At 36.7% G+C, this 24,460-nt stretch overlaps 1 protein-coding gene across 2 annotated transcripts in view; it reads right to left on the bottom strand.

Annotated features, from left to right (window-relative positions):
* Positions 1–577: 577 nt before the first annotated feature.
* LOC145999753 (uncharacterized) overlaps positions 578–24,460 on the bottom strand; it is a 515,710-nt gene continuing 491,827 nt past the window's right edge. For both annotated transcript variants that reach the window (XM_083137044.1, XM_083137045.1), the window contains exons 9-12: positions 16,078–16,222; positions 11,583–11,768; positions 9,360–9,461; positions 578–4,028 (exon numbers count right to left, since the gene is read on the bottom strand). In XM_083137044.1, coding sequence (XP_082993170.1) covers positions 3,832–4,028; positions 9,360–9,461; positions 11,583–11,768; positions 16,078–16,222 — 630 coding nt within the window. In that variant the 3' untranslated portion in view covers positions 578–3,831. The remainder of the gene's footprint in view (positions 4,029–9,359; positions 9,462–11,582; positions 11,769–16,077; positions 16,223–24,460) is intronic.

Here is a 24,460-nt window from a genome sequence, read left to right as displayed (position 1 = left end):
ATTCTAAGATCATAACCCAGCGTGCAGAATACTTGACTCACTACAACTACATTTTGATATAAGCACAGAAAGGTTCTTCTGCATGTAAATCTACAATATTGTACATTGGTGGCGTAACTTTTTATCACAAAATATAACATAAACTAGACTAGAATATGATACGATGTGTGGTATGTATTTCAGAAATCTTGAAATGTATTTGTAGAATATCTCCCTGATATACATCACAAATAATAGAGAGCATTATTTACATATTAACTTACTAATTCTTACTATTGTCATTTTTCCTAACCTTTTGATAAGTTCCATGTTTAGCAAATTAGTGAAGATAAATCTTACAAAGAACAATCGTTCTGCTTAAGACATGCATACGTTATCAGTCTTTATCAATTAATTCATGCTTTTCATTCATTCTATTCTAAGAGGCTTCAATTGGACTATATCAGCACTTCATTTTGGATGTTCCACAGAATTAATTAGTGTTCTGTTTAATATTGCTATGTTTGAATAGTCATTTGTTGTTTTCTTGTCAACCCATTTATGTAACCTTAGGATGGGGATATTCTTATATAATGTTACCCTTTTAAACATTGCATAGTTGAATATTTTATCTAGTTGCAAAGTGCATTTAATTCCAGTGTGAATTTGTTACTGTACAAAAACATTACAAAAGTTTGATTAGCAATATTGCCGTAGAAGTTTATATAATTAAATCGTCTCCTGTGCACTGTTATTCTTTTCAGTTGTATAACAATGGAACAATATTAAATTTTGTTCATATACCAGAAGAGAAATATTAAAAAGTCTTCTTAAACTGGAACCCTGGTATAGTCCGACAATTAAGTAAATAGAATTTTTTTCATCGTCCAAACTATGAGTACAATCTGTAAAGTAACGTATTCATAGTGTTACATAAGCTAGAAATATTGTGGATGTTTATATCAGCAAGAACATCATTCGTTATAAACTTATTTTCGGATAGTGAAAGTGTGACTAGCATAGGCGTGCGCACGGGGGACAATTGCCTCTCCTAATACTCCCACTTAGAAATATAGTGTACAGAAATCTTATTAGCGTTATTAAACAACATTATTCTCTTTAAAAATAAAGTATTTTCAAGCCGACGGAAGTTCCAACCAACTACGGCGGGCTTATTTCCTATGTAATGGGACTATCTCACTTCGCTCTCCAGCAAATTACTTGTTATTAAGGCTCACACATTTTTTTTCCTTAGCCCAGTTGTGCTACACCTATGTGGTCGCAGAATAAATTGGTCACACATTGGAAATGAATACATTTTGTTTTGAATCTGCTGTACGAAATCATGTTTATATGTAAATTAGTCTGAACCAGAGAGAAGGAAAATAAATGGGATGGGGAACAGAGAACTTTGCATCACAGAAGCTGGAGTTCTTCTAATAGAGTGATTTACGTTGGGTCCGGACACACACTATATAGTGTTTAGTACCTTTCAATACAATAAAACAGCGAGATGGAATGAGGTTTTTCTTTCTCCGACTGAACTTTCATCAAGGTTCATGCCCCCCTTTATCAGAGGGTTTGCGCACGCCTATGGAGACTAGCTGTTACAATCGTAATGTGATGGAACTATTGGAAGAGAAGAGTTTATGTTCGACCTGAGCACTCTGAACCAGGCAGTTCGTTCCTGTTCCATTGTGACCGGGCAATGTTTGTCCAGGTAATCCTAGAACATAAACAAGAGAGTGTGTATTCTCAAGATATATCATCCCCTGTGATTCTGGAAAGTGAAGTTGCTACTGGAATGACACACTTTGACTGAATATTCTAGGCATTCAACATCCAATTAAATTAATTCACACTTTGTGAAATAAACAGTATTCAAATACTTTTGTTTCATTTTCCTTGCATAATAGTTGTCTCATTATTTATTTGTCGGACTGTGTATATTAAGAAATTCTGAGACTATGTAGTTTAACTGCATGATATTTATTACTCAAAGTGATGATATGTTCTGCTGTGATTTAAAGGCATTAGTGATTGACTTTTCAAGCATAGCAATATTAACAACATTTTAATATAAGTTCCAGTAAATGTTTTGATTATTGTGAAATGTGGTTATGCAGTGTTATGTACAGTTTTGCATAAATGTGATCATTTTTTCATCATTTTGATAAATATTGCTTTGAAAATTCGAACTGCAAAGGACAACGCTCTTATTTAATGATTTATATTCAATTTACACCAAATTACAAATATGCTAAATAATTACTGTAATTCGTACACAATACTACCTGAATCCTAAATAAATGTTAAATTGTAATGTTCATATATTCTGTAATGTGTTCATGAGAAGTAATATTCTAGGCAAATGTATGCGACTTTTGTTCTCAAGTTTCTCTGAGAGCATAATACCAAAGAGGACTGTGTAGTGTCGCTAATTTCATTTCGGTAATGCGTAACATATATCTTGCATCAATACAAATCTATTTCGGAACAGGCTATCAACCATTGGTTTTGATCACAATATTCACACACATGGACAGTCATCAATATGTGGTTTAAACACATACTGTCGATTCAAACATACGCCTTTAAGTTAATACTTATATTTTAATCATCCAACGATCATGTTCGGATATTTAGTGCAATTATTTTCAAAGCACTGCACAGCCTAATCGTCTTTTGCAGAACTTATAGCATTTATAAGGTAGTGATGGTAATGGCTCTATCTTCTGAACATTGTTTAATTTCAGTTCTATTTCGAATTTATTTTTATTCCCATTTTTATAGGTGTTCAACTAATTTATAAAGAGCCACTTGTTAATGAATAACTTGACAATGAAACATGCTCAGTGCCGGCGATTAAGGGGGGCCGAGGAGGAGGAGTTACCCCCCCCCCCAAAGTTTTGCCACCAAACTATGCTAAACTCTATCCAGCAAGGGAAAGTTAACTGTACTTGCCTTCTAAGTTTGGAACCCAATCGCCATCACACTGAACATGCTTGTTGTGCTTTAAAGCAATATGTATATTTGAAAAGAACTAACTGATGTCATAAAGCACTTAACTATATGAAGGAATGTATAGTAGTGATATTTGTAGACAATGAAGGCTATCATAGCACACCGTGCACACTTCTAAAGTTCTTGTCTTGGAAAAACGCCCAAAAATGTAATTTGCAAAATTTACAAGCAAGGAATCGTTTGGAAACTAATTGATTTACACTCTAACCACTAATTCATTAAAAGTTTGTCCCAGTCATGTGTTATAAATATTATAATCCTGTTTCATAGTTTTTGTAACCTTTTGGGAACATATGAAACAATTTGAAGTCAGTTTGCAAATACTTACTAATATTTGTAAGTAACTAAATCAGGTTAATATAGCCAATTAAGAATTGTGTTAGTGTCTTGTAGTAATCAAATATGAGTTCGTATTAGTATTAACTAGAAAAACAAATCTACTTTGTTTAAATCTACGAGATCACAGAGAATGGCTTATGAACATAAGTACTTAATAACCACATTTCATGTTAATCACTTCAAAGTGAATTTTTTCAATTGTATACAATTTTTCCGAAAACATTACATTTCACTATATGTAACGATATTGTTTCAGACAAAGCTTTTCTTTATCTACACTATTCCTATCCATAAGTGTGATTTGATTATCTTATTTTATAAATTTACGGAACATTGAAATTAATGTCATAAACACAAATTTAGTTGTTTTCTTGTTCCAAAACTGAGTGTAGACCTTCAAGAAAGAATTTTTCAATGCATGTTTGTTATGTCAATTGAGAAAGGTAATAATTTCATTATTTTTAATAAATTGTGTTTTATTTGTACTCTCTATGCTGACTTCTTGAGGGCCTTGGAGAATTCTGCTTTCTCCCCTTTCGGGAGGGTGGACTGTTGAGCTTCTGCGTTCGTCCCTTTCACCCTTGTCTTGGGGTTGATCAGTTGCTGAAGAAAGTCGTTACCGGGGGAAGCTGTGGACAGCTCGGGGTGTTCATTCAGGGTGTCCATTAGCGATGCAATCAAAACATCTGCGAAAAATACAGGAATGTAACTTTCTATTGATTGTGAAAATTTAAAAGCAATGATAAACGTGTTACCATATTATGTCACTCAAGGATTTGTAGTGATTTCTGAATATTTATGTAAAAATTGTTGTCACTAAGCTTGTATTTGCATATTTCTTCAAACATACAAAACTACAACACAAATATGTATTTGAACAACTTTTTACATATCTTTCCTGCATCCACTAGTAAAATTTTAGTCAAGATGGCTTCCGCAATAGCAAGAGATTACACGTAATCTTACTGTTGCCAGATCATGTTTCATAGATAATAAACTTCAGCGTAAGAAGTTACTTTTACCACCTTTTTCATATTACTTGCATTGTGAGCAAGCATGTCCAATAAAAGTTTCTAAAACTTATTATTACACCGAGTTTAGAATGAAATATCCTAATTGCACCAGTAACAACACATTATTCATTTTATTTGTTGCCGACTGAGTTTCGAAGAATTGGTTTATGCTGGTGTCCGAAATATGTCGTGCAAGATGTAAACTTTTAAATATTTTCTCGTTAATTCTTTCTATCAACAAACGTTACATAAGTGGATTTTAAATAGTTTTTGGGCTGTTTTCGTATGTTTGAAGAAACATCAAAAATATTCTGCAGAGCACAGAGCGTTGGAGAGTAATTTCATTAGTGTTTAATGACAAAAACATTGACACTTGGATTTATGAGTATTTACACAGTCTCTCCCAAGAAAATTGGAAACGCCTTTTTTAAAATTTGAAATAGAATTATGAGTTCTATTTTTTGTTGTTCATGAATCAACGTTACCAGAATTCAATAATGAAATAACTTTCATGTTATTACTTTGTTTTCTTATTTCACTTATGCCAGTACATCAAATATTTTGAATTTTACTATGCTGTTCGTTTACTTCTTGCATGTGTGTTAAAATTAACATGTGTAATATATAGTGATGGCTGGAATTCAGTTTGTAAGGTGTTTATAATATGTAATAACTGTTTATGTGATCGTTTCAAAATTATGTATGGAATTTTCTTTTTAACAATTTATGAATTTATAGTAGTTTCATGTAATAATTTGCATCAACGTTGTAAGCAATCATCTTTTAAAAAGACAACAGAATGTTTGAATGATTAGCAGAGGAGCTTCGAAATTATGTGTTTTAACTGTACAATGAATGTGATATAAGGATGTTAAAGCGGTTTATTCAGAAATACAATTCACAGCTGTTAGTATGGGATTAGAAATAATTTGTGAAAACCTGAAATGAAATAATAGAAATATAGTGTGTTAGTAAATTAATATCCCTTTCTCACATTGCTACGTCTAACTGAAAAGTGCAAAAACAGTACTACAAAGGTAGTCTTCTACAATCTAATTCTGATACTACTAGTTTCTTCAAGATTAGTTATAAAAATTCTAATTCATACCTTACCCTGGTGGAATTCATGCACTTCTTTTTTTTTTTGGAAATTTTTAGTGATAACATTCATAGATTTGTAAAATATATACAATTGTCAAAGAGGCGTCAGTCACTAACTTTTACAACGATAAGCTGAAATTTTCACAACTTTATATCTGGAATTTGTTGAAGCATTTCAAGATAGCGAATGAAAAATCAAGCTATTCTAAATTTTGAAGTTCGGAACTGTTCCGATATTTTTAAACTTCTGTCCAGACTGCATCTTCAGAAGTGAACAAAATTCTAGATTTTAAGAGGGATACAATTTGGTAATAGCCACATTGAAAAGTAGTGTGGGCTTGGAAAAGAATGGTGTGGGTCGAAGGGAGAGTAACAATTCACAATAATATTGTTAACTATAAAATGATGTAATGACGAAAATTTTACTCTTGTACGTGAGAGAGCATTAAATATGTAACATGCAGAGGTAACTTAAACATTCATAGAGACATGATGGAAATTGAAAGTTAACTTTAATTAATAGTGAGAATTATTTCTTCCATCACATAAGAGCACATTAGACAGCACAATACCGAATATGAAATTGCAGTCTCACTAAATATATTGCTAATGAAAATAATTTTAAGTCACGATGTTCCACAAACTCGTTAGGCTGAACTCCTCCATTACGTTAAGATACTGATAGAAATATGCAACTATAATGTAGAATTAATTTTAAAAGGAAAGTAGAAAATGAACATTGCAGATTATAAAGACATGTTCCAAATATAGCTCGTGGAGTTTACAAAGAAGAAGAACCACGATAGGTGGAAAGCAAAGCATCTACGTCTTCACGAAACTATGTTGTCAGATCTAATTTGCAATCCGTGGACAAAAACGCAAAAGAAATTCCAAAATAGTATACGTATGGGTGTATGAAAAGAATTAGGTTGAGAATCTGGCCTGTACGGTTCAGAGAATTTCAATAGTGTCTAGGTTTACGCTACTTCAAGAAATGATGTTTGTCAAAATTATTAAAACTCAGCTAATAAGTTAACCACGTATTCATAAAATGATCATCAGGCGAAATGTAATACAGGATTAAGCACACAAAACTCAAAATGCATCGAATCAAGTTTGATTAACTTTTTATGCATAAATTGACACTGTTAAACGTGTAATTTTGCTTTCTAAAAACATATCGTGTCTTATGTACTGAAGTATGCATTAGTACATCGCACGGAATAGCAACTGATGAAATGCAGTTCAGTGTCCAGCATTTTCGATAGGGAGGGTTATGTATACGTTTGTTAGTAGTCGGTCCTCATTTTGTCATTTTTTTCTGCCTTTGACTTTATTTTTTATGAATCCTGGACCAAAGAGGGGAGTTATGACCCCCTTGGGCACGCCACTGCTTCTGACGAATTTCTGTATGTATTCTGATGTACCAAAAGTGCATCATTGTGTGCCCTAATGTGTTACAGGAGTTAACACATGTGTGCCAATTGACATCTTTGGATTCAATGTGTAGTTACTAGAACCCTTTCAGGAATGCAATGGATAGTAAAAATTCTCGCAGCAAACCACCAATATTTTGATTTTCCGCTTCCACTTGACAGATAAGGTGCGTTGCAAAATGATAAGAACGGTATGGAATTTGAACATATCGTGGGAACGAAAAGGAAACAGGAAACGAAAGTGATGCAAACTGACAGAGAGAGGAAAGCATGTTATGAGGAACGTGGTACTGTTCAGGGAGACGTGTATGTGTAACAGCAGGCAAGGTCGAAGTCAAAAGAGCGTTGCAAAATGATAAGAACGGAGTGCGGTTACCACAGTAGATGTCGTTTTCAGTGGCTACAGAGGGCGCTGTTGCAGCTAGCGTGCAGATCGCGAGGTATTCATGCCCTGTTGAGGAGTACGACAGCATTGATGAAGGTGCAGAATGGGCCATCGAGCAAGATTGTCGGAACGTGAAAAGGGGCAGATATTGGCACATAAGGAATAGGGAGTGTCTTCGAATGAGATTGCACGCCGAATTTGTCGCAGCGTCTGTGTGGTGAACAACTTCCTACAACTTGGAGACAGGTATGGAGTGAAGAAAGCACCGGGAAGGCCGCGGAAATTGACGCCCCGACAGGAACGTGACGTCCTGAGGAAGCTGGCTGCTGGTGAAACATCCCTCAGACAGTTGGCTGGTGATCCTCATATTCATGTGCATCAATCAACGCTATCACGGGCTGTAAAACGCAGCAATAGTCTCCGATATCGCAAGGCCAAACGACAGCCACGACTCGCAGCACAACACAAGGAGCGTCGCGTGTCCTGGGCCAAGATGCACATGGCGTGGAACGAGGAATGGCGGCGGGTAATTTTCAGTGATGAAAAGAAATTCGATTTGGATGGTCCCGATGGCTGGAGATACTATTGGCATGATCTCCGCAAAGAGGAAAAGATCTTCTCCAAGAGACAACAAGGAGGACAGTCTGTAATGGTGTGGGGGTGGGTTTGGTTATCATGGGAAAACGAATCTCGCCTTTCCCACAGGCCGTATGAATGCGATCGGATACCAAAACGTCCTAACGGACAATCTATTGCTATTTGCCAATGGCATTGGTGGCGATCAGTGGCGTTTTCAGCAAGACAACGCCACTATACACACTGCTGAGTCCACTATCTTCTGGTTTCTGGACAGGAATATGCATGTCATTGATTGGCCTGCGATTTCCCCTGACATTAACCCCATGGAAAACCTGTGGGGTCTTCTGTGCCGTTCAGTGTACGCCAATGGAAACCAGTACAACAACGTTCATGACCTGAGGAATGCTATCCTTGCTGCATGGGATGCCCTTGATGCTAATCTATTGAAAACGCTGGTGGACAGCATGTGTGATCGGGTCTTCAAAATGTTGTACTGCCATGGTTCGTGTATTGGCTATTAAAGCGGGTTCTGGGATGTCGTTCTTATCATTTTGCAACAGTAAATATGGTCACTTTTAAGGTTCGTTGCTTTGTACTTTCTCCTTGCCTGCACATGACTTCTGGTCAACACGATTTCTCTTTCTGTATATTAGGTGAGCATTGTAATGTGCTGTGCGCCTGTACCTGTAACTTAGTAAACGTGTCACACATACTTTTTGATTCGTTCTTTTCATTTTGCAATGCACCTTACAAAAGAATACTAAACGCAGTAACATAACATAAAGAAGAACAAAATACGAAATACTGATAGAATATGGGTTGTTCAATATCAATGTTAGTATATATATATATATATATATATATCCTATGTTACTTACAGTGTGAAATAGAAATAAATTATTTACAAACTTCATGCCTAAATGTACATAAAAATATATATTTTCGCGTGTTACATGTGATGGTGTATGTGTATGAATAAGTGCTTGTATATTCGCACATAACTTGAGTTCTATCAAAAACACAGCCTACGGCTTCTATAATTGTAAGTCTGATACAGTAGACGTGCAAAGAATAATAAATAATAAAAATCTTCACCTATAACATAACAAAACTGATCATGAAAATGTCAATGTTTTCATATCTTAGTATTTTGCAAACAGGCTACGCCCTTCACCTCTACGTTTACCAGGAAAAAAAACAGAGTACGCCCTTCACCTCCACGTTTACCAGAAAAAACAGAGTACGCCATTCACCTCTACGTTTACCAGGAAAAAAAACAGAGTACGCCATTCACCTCTACGTTTACCAGAAAAAACAGAGTACGCCATTCACCTCTACGTTTACCAGAAAAAAATCATACCATATAGATGTGCTGCACTTGTAGTGTCAATGCCACCATAAGTACATGCATACGGTGCAAAATTTGATGTATGCAAGAGTAACAAACAAATACGTAGGCATCTGCATGGAATGATTCAGCGAAGTAAGGCGCTCACAACTTACCCAGAACTTTCTTCTCGAGGTTCCTGGACATGTGACCCTGCGAAGCCTCCCCCTCGAGGAAGGTGGTGAACTTTTGGAGAGCGTCCTGAGCATCGGCACTTCCTACAAAGACATGCAAGTTGGTCTTATATATTTTATTTGTTGAGAAAATTTCAGATACAGCACGAATGATCATTTTACGCTGAAATTTCATCAATGAAAAAAGCAAAATTAAAAATAACACAAGACGGTTAACAAAAATAAGTCGTAGGTGAGACTAGCTGATATTATTTAGCAGCATTTGTTCTAATGGATGACTGAAAGGCATTCTCTGAGGAGAATATGCCAACACCTGATGCAAGATCATTATATGGGTGGGAAGTTTGTAGAGAGATATATTTTTGTTGTATTGAAAGTCCGTGTAAACTACATTTGTGTTACGTGCGCATAGGCACTCTAAAGTGATATTCCTGATTGTGTTTCAGAGGATATGTCGCATGTGCCATGTACCCTGTAGTTAACCATATACGTTCTGCCACAACGCGAATCCCTTCATCTTTTCTTTCGTTTATACGTAATTTGGACATTGCAGTGACTTATTGAGAACTGCCTTTTGTTATCAAATCAAATAATTTTGAGTTTGGTTTGAGTTGATGTTTTGAGTTGATGTTTTAAGTCCACTTTGTGCACAGGAAGGCTAATCGGGACTGGACCTACAGTTTAAAGTGGAATGCCTCCACCGGGTATCGAACCCGGGACCCCTTGATTACGCTACCACTGTGCCATCGGGGAGGCCCCAAAGAATTTTGAATTTACATGACTTGAGATTTCGAAGTATCGAGTAGAGTCCAGCACAGATATTTCTGCCGTGCGATGCGCGACACAACTCGAAGCAGTGTTGCTAATGGAGTAGATAGAAAATCGCTGCAGTGCGCCGATGCACAGCTGTTACGTACAACAAGAAAATTAGAGAATTGCAACACATACATTAATCGAAAACATCTTGCAAGGTATAAACGATAAAAAAAGTTAGTTCTCGGAATATTTTACGACTTGACAAAAGCCTTTGATTTAGAAAACCACAAAATATTAATTTCTAAATTGGAACACTATGGGATAAGGGGAAACGCACTTGAAATTATGAAATCATACTTATCAAACAGAATGCAATGTGTTGAAATTAGACAAGAAAGAGAAGGAAACGTAAGAAAATACAAATCCACTCTAAAGACATTACAATATGGAGTTCCCAAAGGATCAATATTAGGCCCACTACTTTTACTTTTGTACATAAATGATTTTCCATTTAATATACAGAATATAAAGATTTTGTTGTACGCAGACGATACTAGCGCAATAATAAAGCGAAATTATGTGAACGAGTTAGAAGCCAACATTGAAAAAACAATGGAAGAAATGAAATCTTGGTTTGACAGTAACAAATTACTATTGAAGGAACAGAAAACAAATTACGTGCTATTTCACACTAAACAAAACAATAAAATTAAAGTTGTACGAAAGAATAGCCACCTTCCAGTAATAGTTAGCGAAACAAAATTTTTAGGAGTAACTATAAATGAAAATCTAAATTGGTCAAACCACGTAAAAATACTTGTTAAGAAACTAAATTCCAAAATATTTGCACTAAGGATATTGAAACAAACACTTCCAACAAATTCACTAATTCAGATATATTATGCAATGTTTCATTCACTAATAAATTATGCAATAGAATTTTGGGGGAACTCACCGGCAAGTTTAGAAACATTTAGAAAACAAAAGCAAGCCATTAGGATTATAGCAGGTGTAAAGCCTAAGGAATCGTGCAAAACGTTGTTTAAGAAATTTAAAATATTAACCCTCCCTTCTCTGTACATATATGAAATGTCATTATATGCGAGAAAAAATATTACGCTGCGAAGTTCAATAGAACACACATATAACACCCGAAATAAACAGTTCTTAAAGCCTTACTTCACCAGGCTAACATTAGTTCAAGAAGGACCCCAACAGATGGCAATTAAAATATTCAATAATCTACCAAATGATATAAAAGCAGAAAGTATGACAAGTTTCAAAAATAAATTAAAGAAACTATTAGTTAGTAAGGAATATTATAGCGTTAGTGAATATCTAGATTGTAAATTATAGAAATTTTGTAATTATATATTTTTTATATGAACTGTACTGAACCCTCCAAATACCAATGTATATGGTTTATATGGAGTAAAAAAAAATACCCACCTTTAGACAGTGACTGGGAGAACATGACCTTGGCCAGCTGGTAGATGACCTCTTCCAGAGAATACTGGGTGTACAGGTAATCGGCGATCCTTAGCCTCTCAAGCATTTCCTCATAGTCCTCATCGGGCAGAACTGGGCTCGCCTCGTTTTCTTCCTTCTCTCGGTTCAAGGACGAAGGGACGTGAACTGCAAAACAGAGTCGATTTTAAAAAAGGGCTTTCATTATCCTTGCAGTTACTTGGTGGTAGTTACGATCTACAAGTATGTTTTCATATCTAATCAGTCACGTATCTAGGAATATACGAGGGTTGAGGAGTAAGTCATGGCAACCCAGTAATAATTCGACAATCGAAGGATGTATTAAAAAATTGTTACATACAACTGAAAGAGTATCCATTATGAATATCTTGTTGGTAGGAATCATGAAAGAAAACCCAAGCAACCTTGTGACATACACATGTATTAATGTACAAGTTACAAAAACCTGTCTGACCCTGTGACATACACATGTGCACATGTTACAAAAACTTGTCTGATGATGACAAACCTTCGAAATAATCTCCCGCATTGTCCACAGCACGCTGCGCAGTAGATCCCGTACACCTCTGCCTTATGAGGCCTTGCATTATCCTGGAGTATGATTGCATTATGCTGTAGATCTGGACGCTTCCCCCTAACGGCACGTAGTAGATGTCGCTGCAGGAACTCTTCCACGTCAATGACAGCGTGCTGTGGACAATGCGGGAGATTATTTCGACTTATGGTGACTTCTGCGGGGAAGATAAAGTCAACATGGCGGAGCGATAAGTATGGAATACCATTCCATATTTCAACAAGGTGACCAATGTGCCCTGTGTCAAGAATGGGGATACGATAAATGTGCAGGATATTGAGGCGGACTGCATGTTGTGATTTCTGTAAATAGTTTCGTGTCTCAGTAGACACATCTTGGCTCTTGGAACAGTTTCTGCTGATATGTTCCTCATTGTAATCTAACTGTATATTTGACCACATTGTCATGACCCACAATTGTATTAGTTTGTCAATATGTCTCTCCTTATTTTGGAGTACAGATAATATTTAGGTCTTATATTTTTTATATAGTATAGTACCTGGAATTCCATATTTGTCGAACTTTTTCCAAATGTACAAATTTGTCCTCTTTTTACTTTTCTGATACGTATCTATCTTTTCCTAAACAAGATATACAGCGTTGTTAAAAAAAGAATGGTACAAAAGTAAGGTTAATTTATTTTTAAGTGAAAAGAAATACAAAAGCAATTCTGGTGAGAAAGAAGAAACGAATGTTGTAAATGTATAGCCTGTGGTTGTAGTTGACGTAAATTCCGCTAGAGGCGCTACTTGTCGTTGGATTGGCCATACTGGGAATCAAGATTTGGCAATGCTGACCTGGCCTCCGCGATCCCCAGATCTTACTCCATGCGACTTCTTTTTATGAGGGGTTGTGCAAGACACTGTGTACGTTCCTTCATTATCACAGGACCTGGATAATTTAAAGCAGCGCATCTCTCATGCAGTGGAGCTGATAACCGAGGATATGTTAGAACGCGTGTGGCAAGAAATGGATTATCGTTTTGACATCTGCCGTGTCACTCAGCCCCGGGTCCTGATGGAACTCTAAACGAGTTAATCAAAATTACTAAAAAACAACTTCTCGGTGGTTTACAGACAATCTATAACCAATGTCTAGCAGAAGGGATTTTTCCTGAAGACTGGAAATTAGCAACGTTAGTGCTTTTCTTAAAGGATACCAAAAGAGATCCATCCAATGTAAAATCCTATAGGCCAATTTGCCTGTTGGATGTCTTAGGCAAAGTTTTTGAGAGGCTGATTACAAAGAGACTAAATGAAAGACTTACGTTAATAAGGAACTCGAGCAAACAGTATGGGTTTATCAAAGGACGCTCTACTGAGGATGCGGTCAATCGTGTGATAACATCTATAAACCAAACTCATTATAAGTATGTTACTGGAATTACAATTGACATTAGCGGAGCGTTCAATAATGTATGGTGGCCATACTTACTACAAGAATTAAGAAGGTTGCAGATTCCTAAGCCTCTATACAGCTTAATCTGTGATTACCTGAAATACAGGAGAATACAGTTCGTTTGGGGACATGAGACGATCTGCAGGAGTGTCAACAAAGGCTGTCCTCAGGGCTCTGTCCTGGGGCCAGTCCTTTGGAATATAACCTTGGAACCACTACTGCTGGCTCTCAGCAGGATGGATGAGATCATAGATAGTGTTGCTTATGCAGATGATCTATTAATCATAACCGGATCGAATAATCGCAAAGGCTTGGAGCTCAATGCTAATAAGATCCTGAATCGAGTAGCCATTTGGTCTGAGGAATCAAAGTTGACCATTGCTAAGGAGAAGACATATCAAATCCTCCTTAAGGGAAAATTCGCTCGAGCGCCTATATTTAAATATCAAAACACGTCAATTAAAAATGTTCAAGTCATCAAATACCTTGGAATTCACATTGAAACTCAAATGGGCCTAAGAGCTCATGTGAACAGTGTTACAGCTAAGGCCAAGTCAGCTTTACACAATATCTTAAACATGGGTAATACTGCATTTAAGATTCCACTCAAGATCGCAATGCAGTATTATGAAGCGATATTTGTTACAAGTATATGTTATGCAGCGTCTACTTGGGCTTTTCTTACTAGGAAGAAAGCTGTCCGGGATTGTCTGAGATCGGCACAGCGCAACGTCCTGCTGAGAATTCTTGGGGCCTTTCGTACAACATCAACTATGTCAACTATAATACTAGCTGGTGTCTTGCCTATTGATTTTGAGGTTCAAAGACAAGCCTCTAGATATTGGTTTCGGAAAGGAGACCAAGGTAAGATACTCACGCTCTTGGGAATTAATGTGAATACCATGCAGGACATTGACCTAGTCCTACAAAGCAGATGGCAACAGGAATGGAGACAATACTCGGGATCAGTACATACGAAGCTATTTATGCCTGACGTTAAATTCTGGACAAAGAATTCACTCTTTAAACCAAGTAAAGGGTTGATACACCTTATTACAGGGCATGGCCCTTATAAGGTATACTTGAAACGCTTTGGCCTTAATCTAGATGACCAGTGCCAAGTATGTAAGACTACTGATACTCCAGAACACGCCGTGTTCTATTGCAATAAATTCCAAGATCCCAAAATAAGGGAACTTAGAGCTAAGCTAGAACCAGACCTTGTAAGACAACAACTTAATTGTCAACGAACCTTGCCTATAATTAATGCTTTGGCTGAGTTGATATCTACGCTCGAGGAAATGGAATTCAAACATCATCAAGAGTCACCAGCCCGACAAGTGGTTCCAATACCACCATCTATTGAAAACATGGAACCCACTGGAACTAAGACTAGATCAAGCATAAGACTTGCTGCCCAATTAATGGGAGAAAGCAGTTCGGCATAAAGTAATTGCTTAAATGAAATAAGATGAAGAAGGATCGGCTTCCTTGAATAGAAGAAAGTACCACATTACATATATTAGAAGAGAACCTGACACACCAGAATTGGATGATTGAAACCACTATATATAGTTCAAGTATCCAGAAGCTGTCTACCAGTTGAGAACTGCAAGTAGAAGATTGAAGATAGAAGAGGAGGCTTGAGAACTCCCTATTCTTCGGGGATGTCTCTTCAATATACTTCTTATGAATATCAACATTTTTCGGATCTAAGAATTCCTTATTTATCAAGTGCCATTATTATTCTCCTATCTATGGGATCTAAGGATTCCTCTAATATCTTACTCTATATTCTTATTCTTTTATTATATTCTTATCTATTCATTATTTTATTTCTATGTTATATGTATCTTATATTTCATATCTTGTTTATTATTTGGAGCTATTCAACTTCACAATATCAATTTTTCAAAAACGTCTTGGTTTAAATCTTAGGCACCAAGACTCAGAGCACTTGCCTCTTCTCTCTTACCTACCTTCTGACCTATCCACTACCAAGCTAATCCTTATACCCTACTCCGGGATACGGATACCACACTCAGAGAAGATCAAGAAAGAAGAACTGAGTGAGAGGGTACAAAAAGTGAGAGTGGCGAGTGGAGGCGGAGGATCGCCGCTCCGTATCCCATCCTGTCACTCAGGGTGCTCATATCCAACATTTGTAGTTGCTCAGGTGAATTTACAACCTTCCTTTCTTCTTTCCCACCAGAATTGCTTTTGTATTTCTTTTCACTTAAAAATAAATTAACTTTACTTTTTAACCATTCTTTTTTAATAACCCTGTATATATACCACATTACACCTAACATGTGTCCGTACTTATCAGTACAAAATCTTATTTCTTTTACTAGTTATGTTAGTTAGTTACTTTACTAATATTTCTATGAAACCCATTGTAGTAAATGTTCGTCAATAAGAACTCCTATTTTTAGAATTTATTCCGTGTGGGATTCTTACTTAACTACTCTCAAACAAACTCACTTTTCTCCTCCTTGTCCTCGTTTAGCGACATCCTCTTCTTGGAGGGGGCCGAGGGGGCTTTGGCCTCGGGGTGAACGTCATCAGGGCTGTCGGCGGACGCTGCCTTGTTTAGCCGAAGAGCTTTCTGAATCAACTGGGCTCTTTCCTTAAAGGAAGAACAATTGAAATCGTTAATAACTTCGTATCTGTGAACTAGACACAAGGTGAGAACTATACGCACAATAAACAACAATTTCCCCTGGCTGGATCCAAAGGTAAATTTTCATACCTGCCAGGAATGATTTTTGTACACCCTTCAAATAATATAACAACCGGCTTTGTAAAGAAAAAAGCAATTCAAATATTTCCTTGAGAGAATTTCACAACTTTTGAGGTTGGAGGATGGATTCTCGAGTGGATAGTGATCTACTAGTGTTTCTTGTGCTCTGGGATTTAAGTTAGGAATATATACGCATAAACTGAGAGTTTAAAAAGGTAATATATAATAAAAATGATATAAGTGATTAATATGGCTCGACGCTATTAAACAAAATGAATACCCAAGCAAGTGACACAGACACTTCTTAATGTATGGAAGTTTGGGTTCCTACTAGCGTAACTAGTCAAGACAAAAGTGATGTCTCTCAGAAAAACCTTTTACAGGATAAAGTAAATAAACATCAAGTTAAAGTATCTAAAGCTCATGAAACAATTAAGTACAAAAATACCCAATTGGGGCCTTATGATATATTTGTAAGAAATGCAAATGAAATTAATGGAACAAATAGAGGTAATATTGGACAGCTACATATACTAAAATTAGGGAAAAACTTCATGAAGCCAAAATAGAATGTCTAAAGACAATTGAGACCATGGGGGAAAATCTGGCGAAATTGGAATTCAAATCTGCGAAAAATGCTAACAACTTTTTCTCTCATCCAGTTCTAATGAACAATAACTGGTTTGCTTATGTACCAGCACATAAAGTGAGGAGAATGGGTGGTGTACTTAAAGGAATAGATACTTCATTTACAGATGATGAATTATTAGAAAACATAAAACCAAATGTTTTTAACGTACTCAAAGTGAGGCGAATAATGAAATACAAAATTGACGAAAATTGAAGTCGAGATTGCTAAGCCAACGAGATCAATAATATTGACATTTGATGCCCAAACCTTACCAGCATATGTAACTCTGTATTATTCAAAGATTGATACATTCCAATGGTAAAGCAATGCACAAACTGCTACTATTATGGGCATTTCAAATCTAACTGTAAGTGTAAATTGAAGTGTAAACGTTGTGGGCAAAATCATGAATTCTCAAGCTGTAATAATAATGCTATATGCATTCACTGTTCACAAGAACACTGGGCAACAGACAAGGACTGTCCAGAGAAACAGCGACAAAAGGATATAGTCAAGACTATGGCGCTTGAGGGCCTATCTTATCATGAAGCTCTGAAAAAATACCCAAAAGCTACTTTAACTACTACATCAGCAGTACGGAGTGAAAACAGAATATACAACATGTCCTACGTATCTACATGCAAGGAAACAATACAGACCAAATATAATATTAATCCAAATACTTATAAACAAGAAATCCAATACCAAACGCATCATCACCACTGTCTAACAAAATAGCTTTTAATTATGCTCAACAAATGGATCGTAACCAAGAAGCAACAACGTTTTCGCAGGGAAAACGTCCAAAATCATCAGAAACACCTCAAAATCGAGAACAAGAAGAAAGACAGAAACCAGGGACAATTGACAAAAGAAAATCACATTGGAAAGAAAAACAGCAGAGTGGTTCAATGAACTCGGCTATATATCAGAAATACAAATTACTTCCGCTATCGCAGAAGAAAATGCAAGCGAGTTCAGATTGTGAATCATCAATGAATGACCCCTTTTTAACAATTTTTTTCTAAATATCTAGCAGGAATATGCAACTTTACCAATACATCGCCATCACATACGTGAAACAGGATTGGTCTGTTGTAGCATCAAATATAACAAATTATCTAATTCATCACTCAGAATGCCAGGCAGGATAAAGAGAATTATACAATGGAATATTAGAAGCATAATTCCAAATATACACAGTCTAGAAAACATTATTCGCTTTCACCTAGCAGACATTATATTAATTCAAGAAACATGGTTGAAACACGAATCAAAAATTAAAGCCTATGGATACCACTGGATAAGACACGACAGAGATGACGGATATGGTGGAGTGGCCATAGGGATTAAAAATAATTATAGGTATGAAGTAATACATTTAAGGAACATGCCTGATAATATTCAAATAGTTGGAGTAAGAATAGATAGTACTACATTTGTTACACTATATAATCCACCTTCGTCTAAATTACTGTATTCGTTCTGGTGTAATCTCTTCCAACAACTTCCGGCAAATACCTCTATTATAATCGGAGGGGATATTAATGCACATCATTCATTGTGGGGTTGTTATGGTTCAGATATGTCAGGGAAATCTCTATGCAGATATATTCAAGAGTCAAATGTAACAATACTAAATGATGGCACTCCTACATATATATCGAGACCAAATTAAAATCCTAGTGCCCCTGACATAACACTCGTGACAGAGAATATAGTTTCCGATATTAACTGGAGAGTTCTGAAAAATCCATATAATAGTAATCATCTTCCAATTTTGATCTAATTTGATTCAAATATAGATACAACGCTTATATCTAGAAATCTTCCGGAAAGACCAACACGTCCATACTATTCTAAAAATATTAACTGGAACGAATTGTCAAGACAAATCAATCTCTCTACTCAAAATTACCAAAAACAAAATTTAGGGAATGATTACGAAAACTATCCATCACTAATTAAAGAGAATTTGAACAGATCTACAATTCCCCGTCAACGTGACTCGAAAAGAAAGATTGCTCCGTGGTGGACGACAAACTGCCAGAAATTGATAAACGCTAGACAAAATGCATTCCTCAAATATAAAGAAAACCCAACAATGAACCATTTCTTGAAGTACAAAGAAACAGCAGCCACAACTCAAAGGTACTTAAGGCAAATTAAGGCAGAATTTTGGAAAAAGTTTTGTTCCTCATTAACAAATGAATCATCATTAACCACAACGTGGAAAGTTATTAACAGAATGTCTAATGCCAATAATATTAGTAGATATCATGGAGGAGACATAAGCAGGAAATGGATGACAGAATTTCACCAAAGCCTAACACCAGACTCCAGCGACTGTGATTTCAACTCCATATTAAATTCAATGAATGAATTCACACGATCAACATTGGAATCTTCATATACCAGTGCAGAATTAAGAAAAGTTATAAGTGAAAGGAAACCTTCGTCGTCACCAGGAATGGATGGCATATCATATGAATGTATACAAAACTTACTGCAACTGGGGATAGATAAATTATTAGAACTTTATAACGTGATGTGGAATAGTGGACAAGTACCCCTTCAATGGAAGGAAACTGTTATAATTCCAATCCTTAAACCAGGAAAAACACCAGGATGTTCTAAAAATTATCGGCCAATAGCACTAGCGTCATGCTTATCAAAAATTTATGAACATCTTATACTTAATAGAATTACTTGGTGGATTGACTATAACAATATATTACCAAAATATCAAATTGGATTTAGAAGAGGAATGGGGACAATAGATGTTTTGACTACACTTACTTTAGACATATGGTTGTCAATTGTTCGTCGCGAATTTTGTATAGTTGCTTTTTCTCTGGATCTTTCGGAAACTTTTCTTTCGGCAAGAAAATGTCTACATTTGGAGGCAGGTTATTGCGAAAGTGCGGAGGCCTATAGAATAGAGCCTTGTAGTGGGATTGTGAAAGAGCGTTACGATGCCGGTTGGTTGTGTGGGTACTCGAAGATTAAATTGTTTCAATTTTATCTTTGATAATTTTGCTCATTTTAGTTCAGAAGCACCACTTTTGTAATATTTTAATGCTCCTATTTCACATTTGACAACTCTTTCAAGCAGCATGATCCTCCTGGAACCTTCTGAATACATCATTGTCTTGAAGCAACGACCGTTTACTGTTTTTAATCGCTACAGAGTCTCTGTCGCTTTAAATCATCGCAAAAGACAATAATATTGATTTTTCCAAAGTTCATATACAGAGCATGCCCTGACATACGCTACGAGACTCAGCGGCAAGCGGCCCGGCGTCAGAGCTTGTCTTTCACGGTGAACGGGATCCGCGACAGTCGCGCGCTACAGTCTGTTTTTTTCGCTCTCACTGCCTTCGCTCTCTTTCCCTTTCTGTTGACGTTGCAGACTGACGCCAGTATAATCCTCCCTCGGAAGTTGTGTTGTGTTGTGTTGTGTCGTGTCCGTGTGTTGAAGATTGTGGCTTAATATGGCACCACAAAAGTTTACATTACAACAAAGAATTTATGTTGTCGAGTGTTACTTCGGAAAGAGGAATTGTGGAGAAGTGCGACGACGTCTTGCAACGAAATTTTCTGGTGTTCCCGTTCCACATAAAACCACTATATTAAACCTCGTAAAAAAGTTTAGAGTAACAGGGTCAGTTCTGAATAAAAGTGGAAAGAAAAACCCACGTGTACTTACTGAGGAAAAACTCGATGAGATAGGACAAAGGTTAGAACAGAACAGTCTCCTCGGAAATCTAACCGACACCTCTCAGAAGAAACGGGTGTTTCAAAAACCACAGCATTTAGAGCCGGAAAAATTCTTAAATCTAAAAATAAAAAAAATCTAAAAAATAATGTATACAAAGACAATCCGCACACCATCTGTGAGTTAAAAGAGAGTAGCTATTGTTCGAGAAATCGGGAGAATTACAGTAGACAAACTTGCACGTGTAAATGTCAATTTCCTTCGGAGATGCCAGGAATGTGTTGCAGCAGAGCGGCATCAGTTTCAACACCTTATGTAGTCAAGGTTAGTACACAATATGAAAACTGTAATTTTAATAGCCGACTCTAGCGGACTCCGTTCACCGGGAAATACAAGCGCCGACGCCGGGCCGCTTGCCACCGAGTCTCGTAGCGAATGTCAGGGAATACTCTTAGATACAATAAATGTCCCTTTAATTTAAATCATGATTTCACAAATGTTAAATTTGTTGCAGAACAAGATATCAAGAAATGTGCATTAAAACTTAAAATCCAGAAATGTATTTGTGCAAAATGAATGTTTGAAATATACGTGTATTCTTGTGCAAGGAAATTATTATTCACTATGTAATTTGAATATTTTCTTCCAGTTATTATTGTCATTAGAATTACATCCCACCAAAGGGAAAGTCTATTTCATTTCAAAACCACTTCATATTTGAACTTTAACTAGCAACGTATGGTATTGTCACTAAAGGAAAAAGTAAAATTTACCTACAAATCATCTACGAACATTTCTCCTACAAATAATTATAGATATTCAATGCTTTTGTCTTTTACTTAAATCATTATTACACTACTTTCGCACAATTATCATTTCCACCTTTTTTTATCACGAAACTTACGAAGCATCCTTGACCTTTTACAAGTAATTTCATCACATTGACTTCAGCGTTTCATCATCTGTCCACCAGAGGCGCTAGTAAGCGTCTTCTCAATTTCGTGACTATGCTTGTCTCTGGTGTTCGTCGTGACACGTCGTTCAACGTTTATGTTCCCTTCTCGACCGTTCGGAGCTATTCGATTCTCAGTGTAGTGAGGGAAAGGCAATAAAAAAAAAAGTTGTTTCTGCGACTGTTGCCGCTTCTGTTGAATTGGAGCATGATCTTTAGCGCAATAAGCTCGTGCAATTTGAATTTTATGTGTCGTTCTCTGACATTACTGCTGAAATGCAATTTCGAACAGAGTTCAGATAGCCATATGTGCTGCGGAATTGTATTGACGCTGCAGAAGATGGTTGAATTTCCTTCAAACTAAATTTACTCCATTTGTAATTTAAAAATTAATGGATAATGCTATGAATCTAGCTAATCGGAAATATAAATTGCTTGTTTCACTGTTGACTAAGGGAATTAGAGCACGATAAAGCTATATGAACCAAAATCTTAACTTACTTTTTAATCAGTGATGTCAGTGGCAGAAAATCGCCCTCTAAGCACAGATAAACGTATTATAGGCAGATATTGAACTCATTTATAGCACACCATACGACGAGCGGCTAGGGACAGCATTAGCAACTTGGAAATACATGCTAACAGATCAGAACCAAACCTAACCTATCCACGCGTGAATATAATAGCTGAAATAAGCATGTAAATATGTTAGGCAGTTTAAATTCTGTCTATTTAAGCTATTATATGTATACTTGGATACGTTAGGCAGGTCGGGTCTCGTGGATTTCGCCGGGAGGCGTCACTGGAATATTTTTGCTTTCACTTCTAGACCAAAACGTTTTACAAGAGATCAAGCTGCTAAATTTCAACTCCAGGCATTTGTGTTTCAACTCACTGGCAAAGCGTGACACCAGCGGAGCTTAACTTTTAGAAAAAAATAACGTACTCACGTTCAGTTGTTCCAATTGCTGAATGTTTTAAGTTAATTAAAGATATTGCGTAACAATGCTTAATGAACTTATTTTTGTTAGTTAAACTCTTTTCTGCCACAATGCCAATCGCAACAATGAGAATGAGAGATGATATGACAATGCTGAAGGGACTGGCAAACACACATGCCGGGACTCGAATCCGGGAACCCGGAAGGCCAACCACACCCAACAAGTAAAGACACGCCACAGGACAACACAACGCCACAGAGCATTATGCTAGTCGCTCGAGCCTCGTTAACTTGAAATGCAGTTTCTGGTGGGGCATGTAGAAAAATACAGGCCTGAAAATTTTCACCCTGCGTCTGTAATTTTAAAATTGAATTTTATTATAAATTTAATATTTCGAGTTCGGTTACGAAAATTTCCAGAATGTAGTTTTTAATGTTTGTGAGTTTTCTGTGTCACATGTATCATTAAATCAGGATAATAAACATGCCGTTATAAATTTTATAACTTTTGCTACCCGAATTTTAAAACCTGCAGTGATATGGTATAGAGCCGAACATGCATTTGAATGTATTGCATTGTTATTAATGCTGCTACCCTTAGAGCCTTCTTTGTGAAAGCCTCTCTGGTGCAAGACTTAATTACTTTTAATCCAATCTTAAATTAATTACTAAATTAAATGTTTTAATAACACATTTCATAGCTTACGTTACTTTGCTTCATGACTTTCTTGTCCCGTATTTGGAAAAAAAAAGCTGGCTCATGAATTACGTTTGCATTTTGAAATGTCGCCTATTGGTACCCACTAAGGATTAAAGATATGCATGAGAAGATGAAGGAATGAGGAGAATACGCTCTCCGAATCAATTACATTTCTTCTTTGTGTCTGCTCTCTCGTTAAGAAGGAAATGCAAAACAAATAGAATTTCAATTTTCCGAGTCGCTTGGAATACGAAACGTAATGAAGCCGAAAGTAAGGCGCTCCCTCGGAGATAATTCCATGCGTTCAAACAGGGTCGCTTCTTCTTAAGAACAAGTTCTAACACTCTTAACATTATTTAAGGTGCTGGTGCTACTGCGATGACTTTCGCTATTGCATTATCCTCCTGTTTTTCGCAGTCTTCGTCGCATAATAAAAGGGAAGACAAAGACTCGCAGCCTACCTGAATGCTAATGAGATTCCCAACACATTTCCTTCCATTTGGCTGTTTTCGGAGGCAAATTATTCGCCTAGGGAACGCTTCGCAGACTCAGCCAACGAATTATACGGATCTGTCTTCTGCGCGTTCTTTAAAATATCCTTTGGCTTTTCAGAGAAGGTAGATTCGGTTAAGTTTCTCCTCTCATAAGAACTTCTCTAAGGGAAATTTCAACATGGTCACCTTCACTCTATACATTCACCGCGCATGCGCGAACAACAGACAGACGCAACACAAAGCACGCTATCGAGAAAAAGGCCCAGTCCGAGCGACATGAGCAGCTTGTCGTGTCGCTTCGGTTTGGAAAAGGTGCATTTAATTCTGATGATTGGTTTTCAAGAGACACGTTTAGCTTGTCGCTTCGGTCTGAAAGTTCCCTCGCACAGAAGCGTCAAGCGATACGGGACCCCATACACTACAAAAGCATTCACTGCGCAGTAGCAACAGACTGAGACGACATGATGCACGATATGGAGAAAACGCTCCAGTCCAGGCGTCACGTGTCACTCAGGTCCGAAAGGTTGCATTTATTTTTGAAAGTTGGTCTCAAGTAACGTGCGTCGTTTCGGTCTAATTGTGTCCGATTTCGGCCCAACTCTTACACCATGTAAATAAATTAGGTCGGTCACAGTGGCGCCGAGCTCTAGTGTTTCACTGATCACTATTGCATATTAAGATGCGGCAAA

Source organism: Lepisma saccharinum, chromosome 15 (assembly GCF_977018435.1).
Source record: "Lepisma saccharinum chromosome 15, izLepSacc3.1, whole genome shotgun sequence".
In the NCBI taxonomy this organism is placed as follows: domain Eukaryota; kingdom Metazoa; phylum Arthropoda; class Insecta; order Zygentoma; family Lepismatidae; genus Lepisma; species Lepisma saccharinum.
Note: the sequence above shows the minus strand (reverse complement) of the source record. Positions and strands in the feature narration are given on the sequence as shown.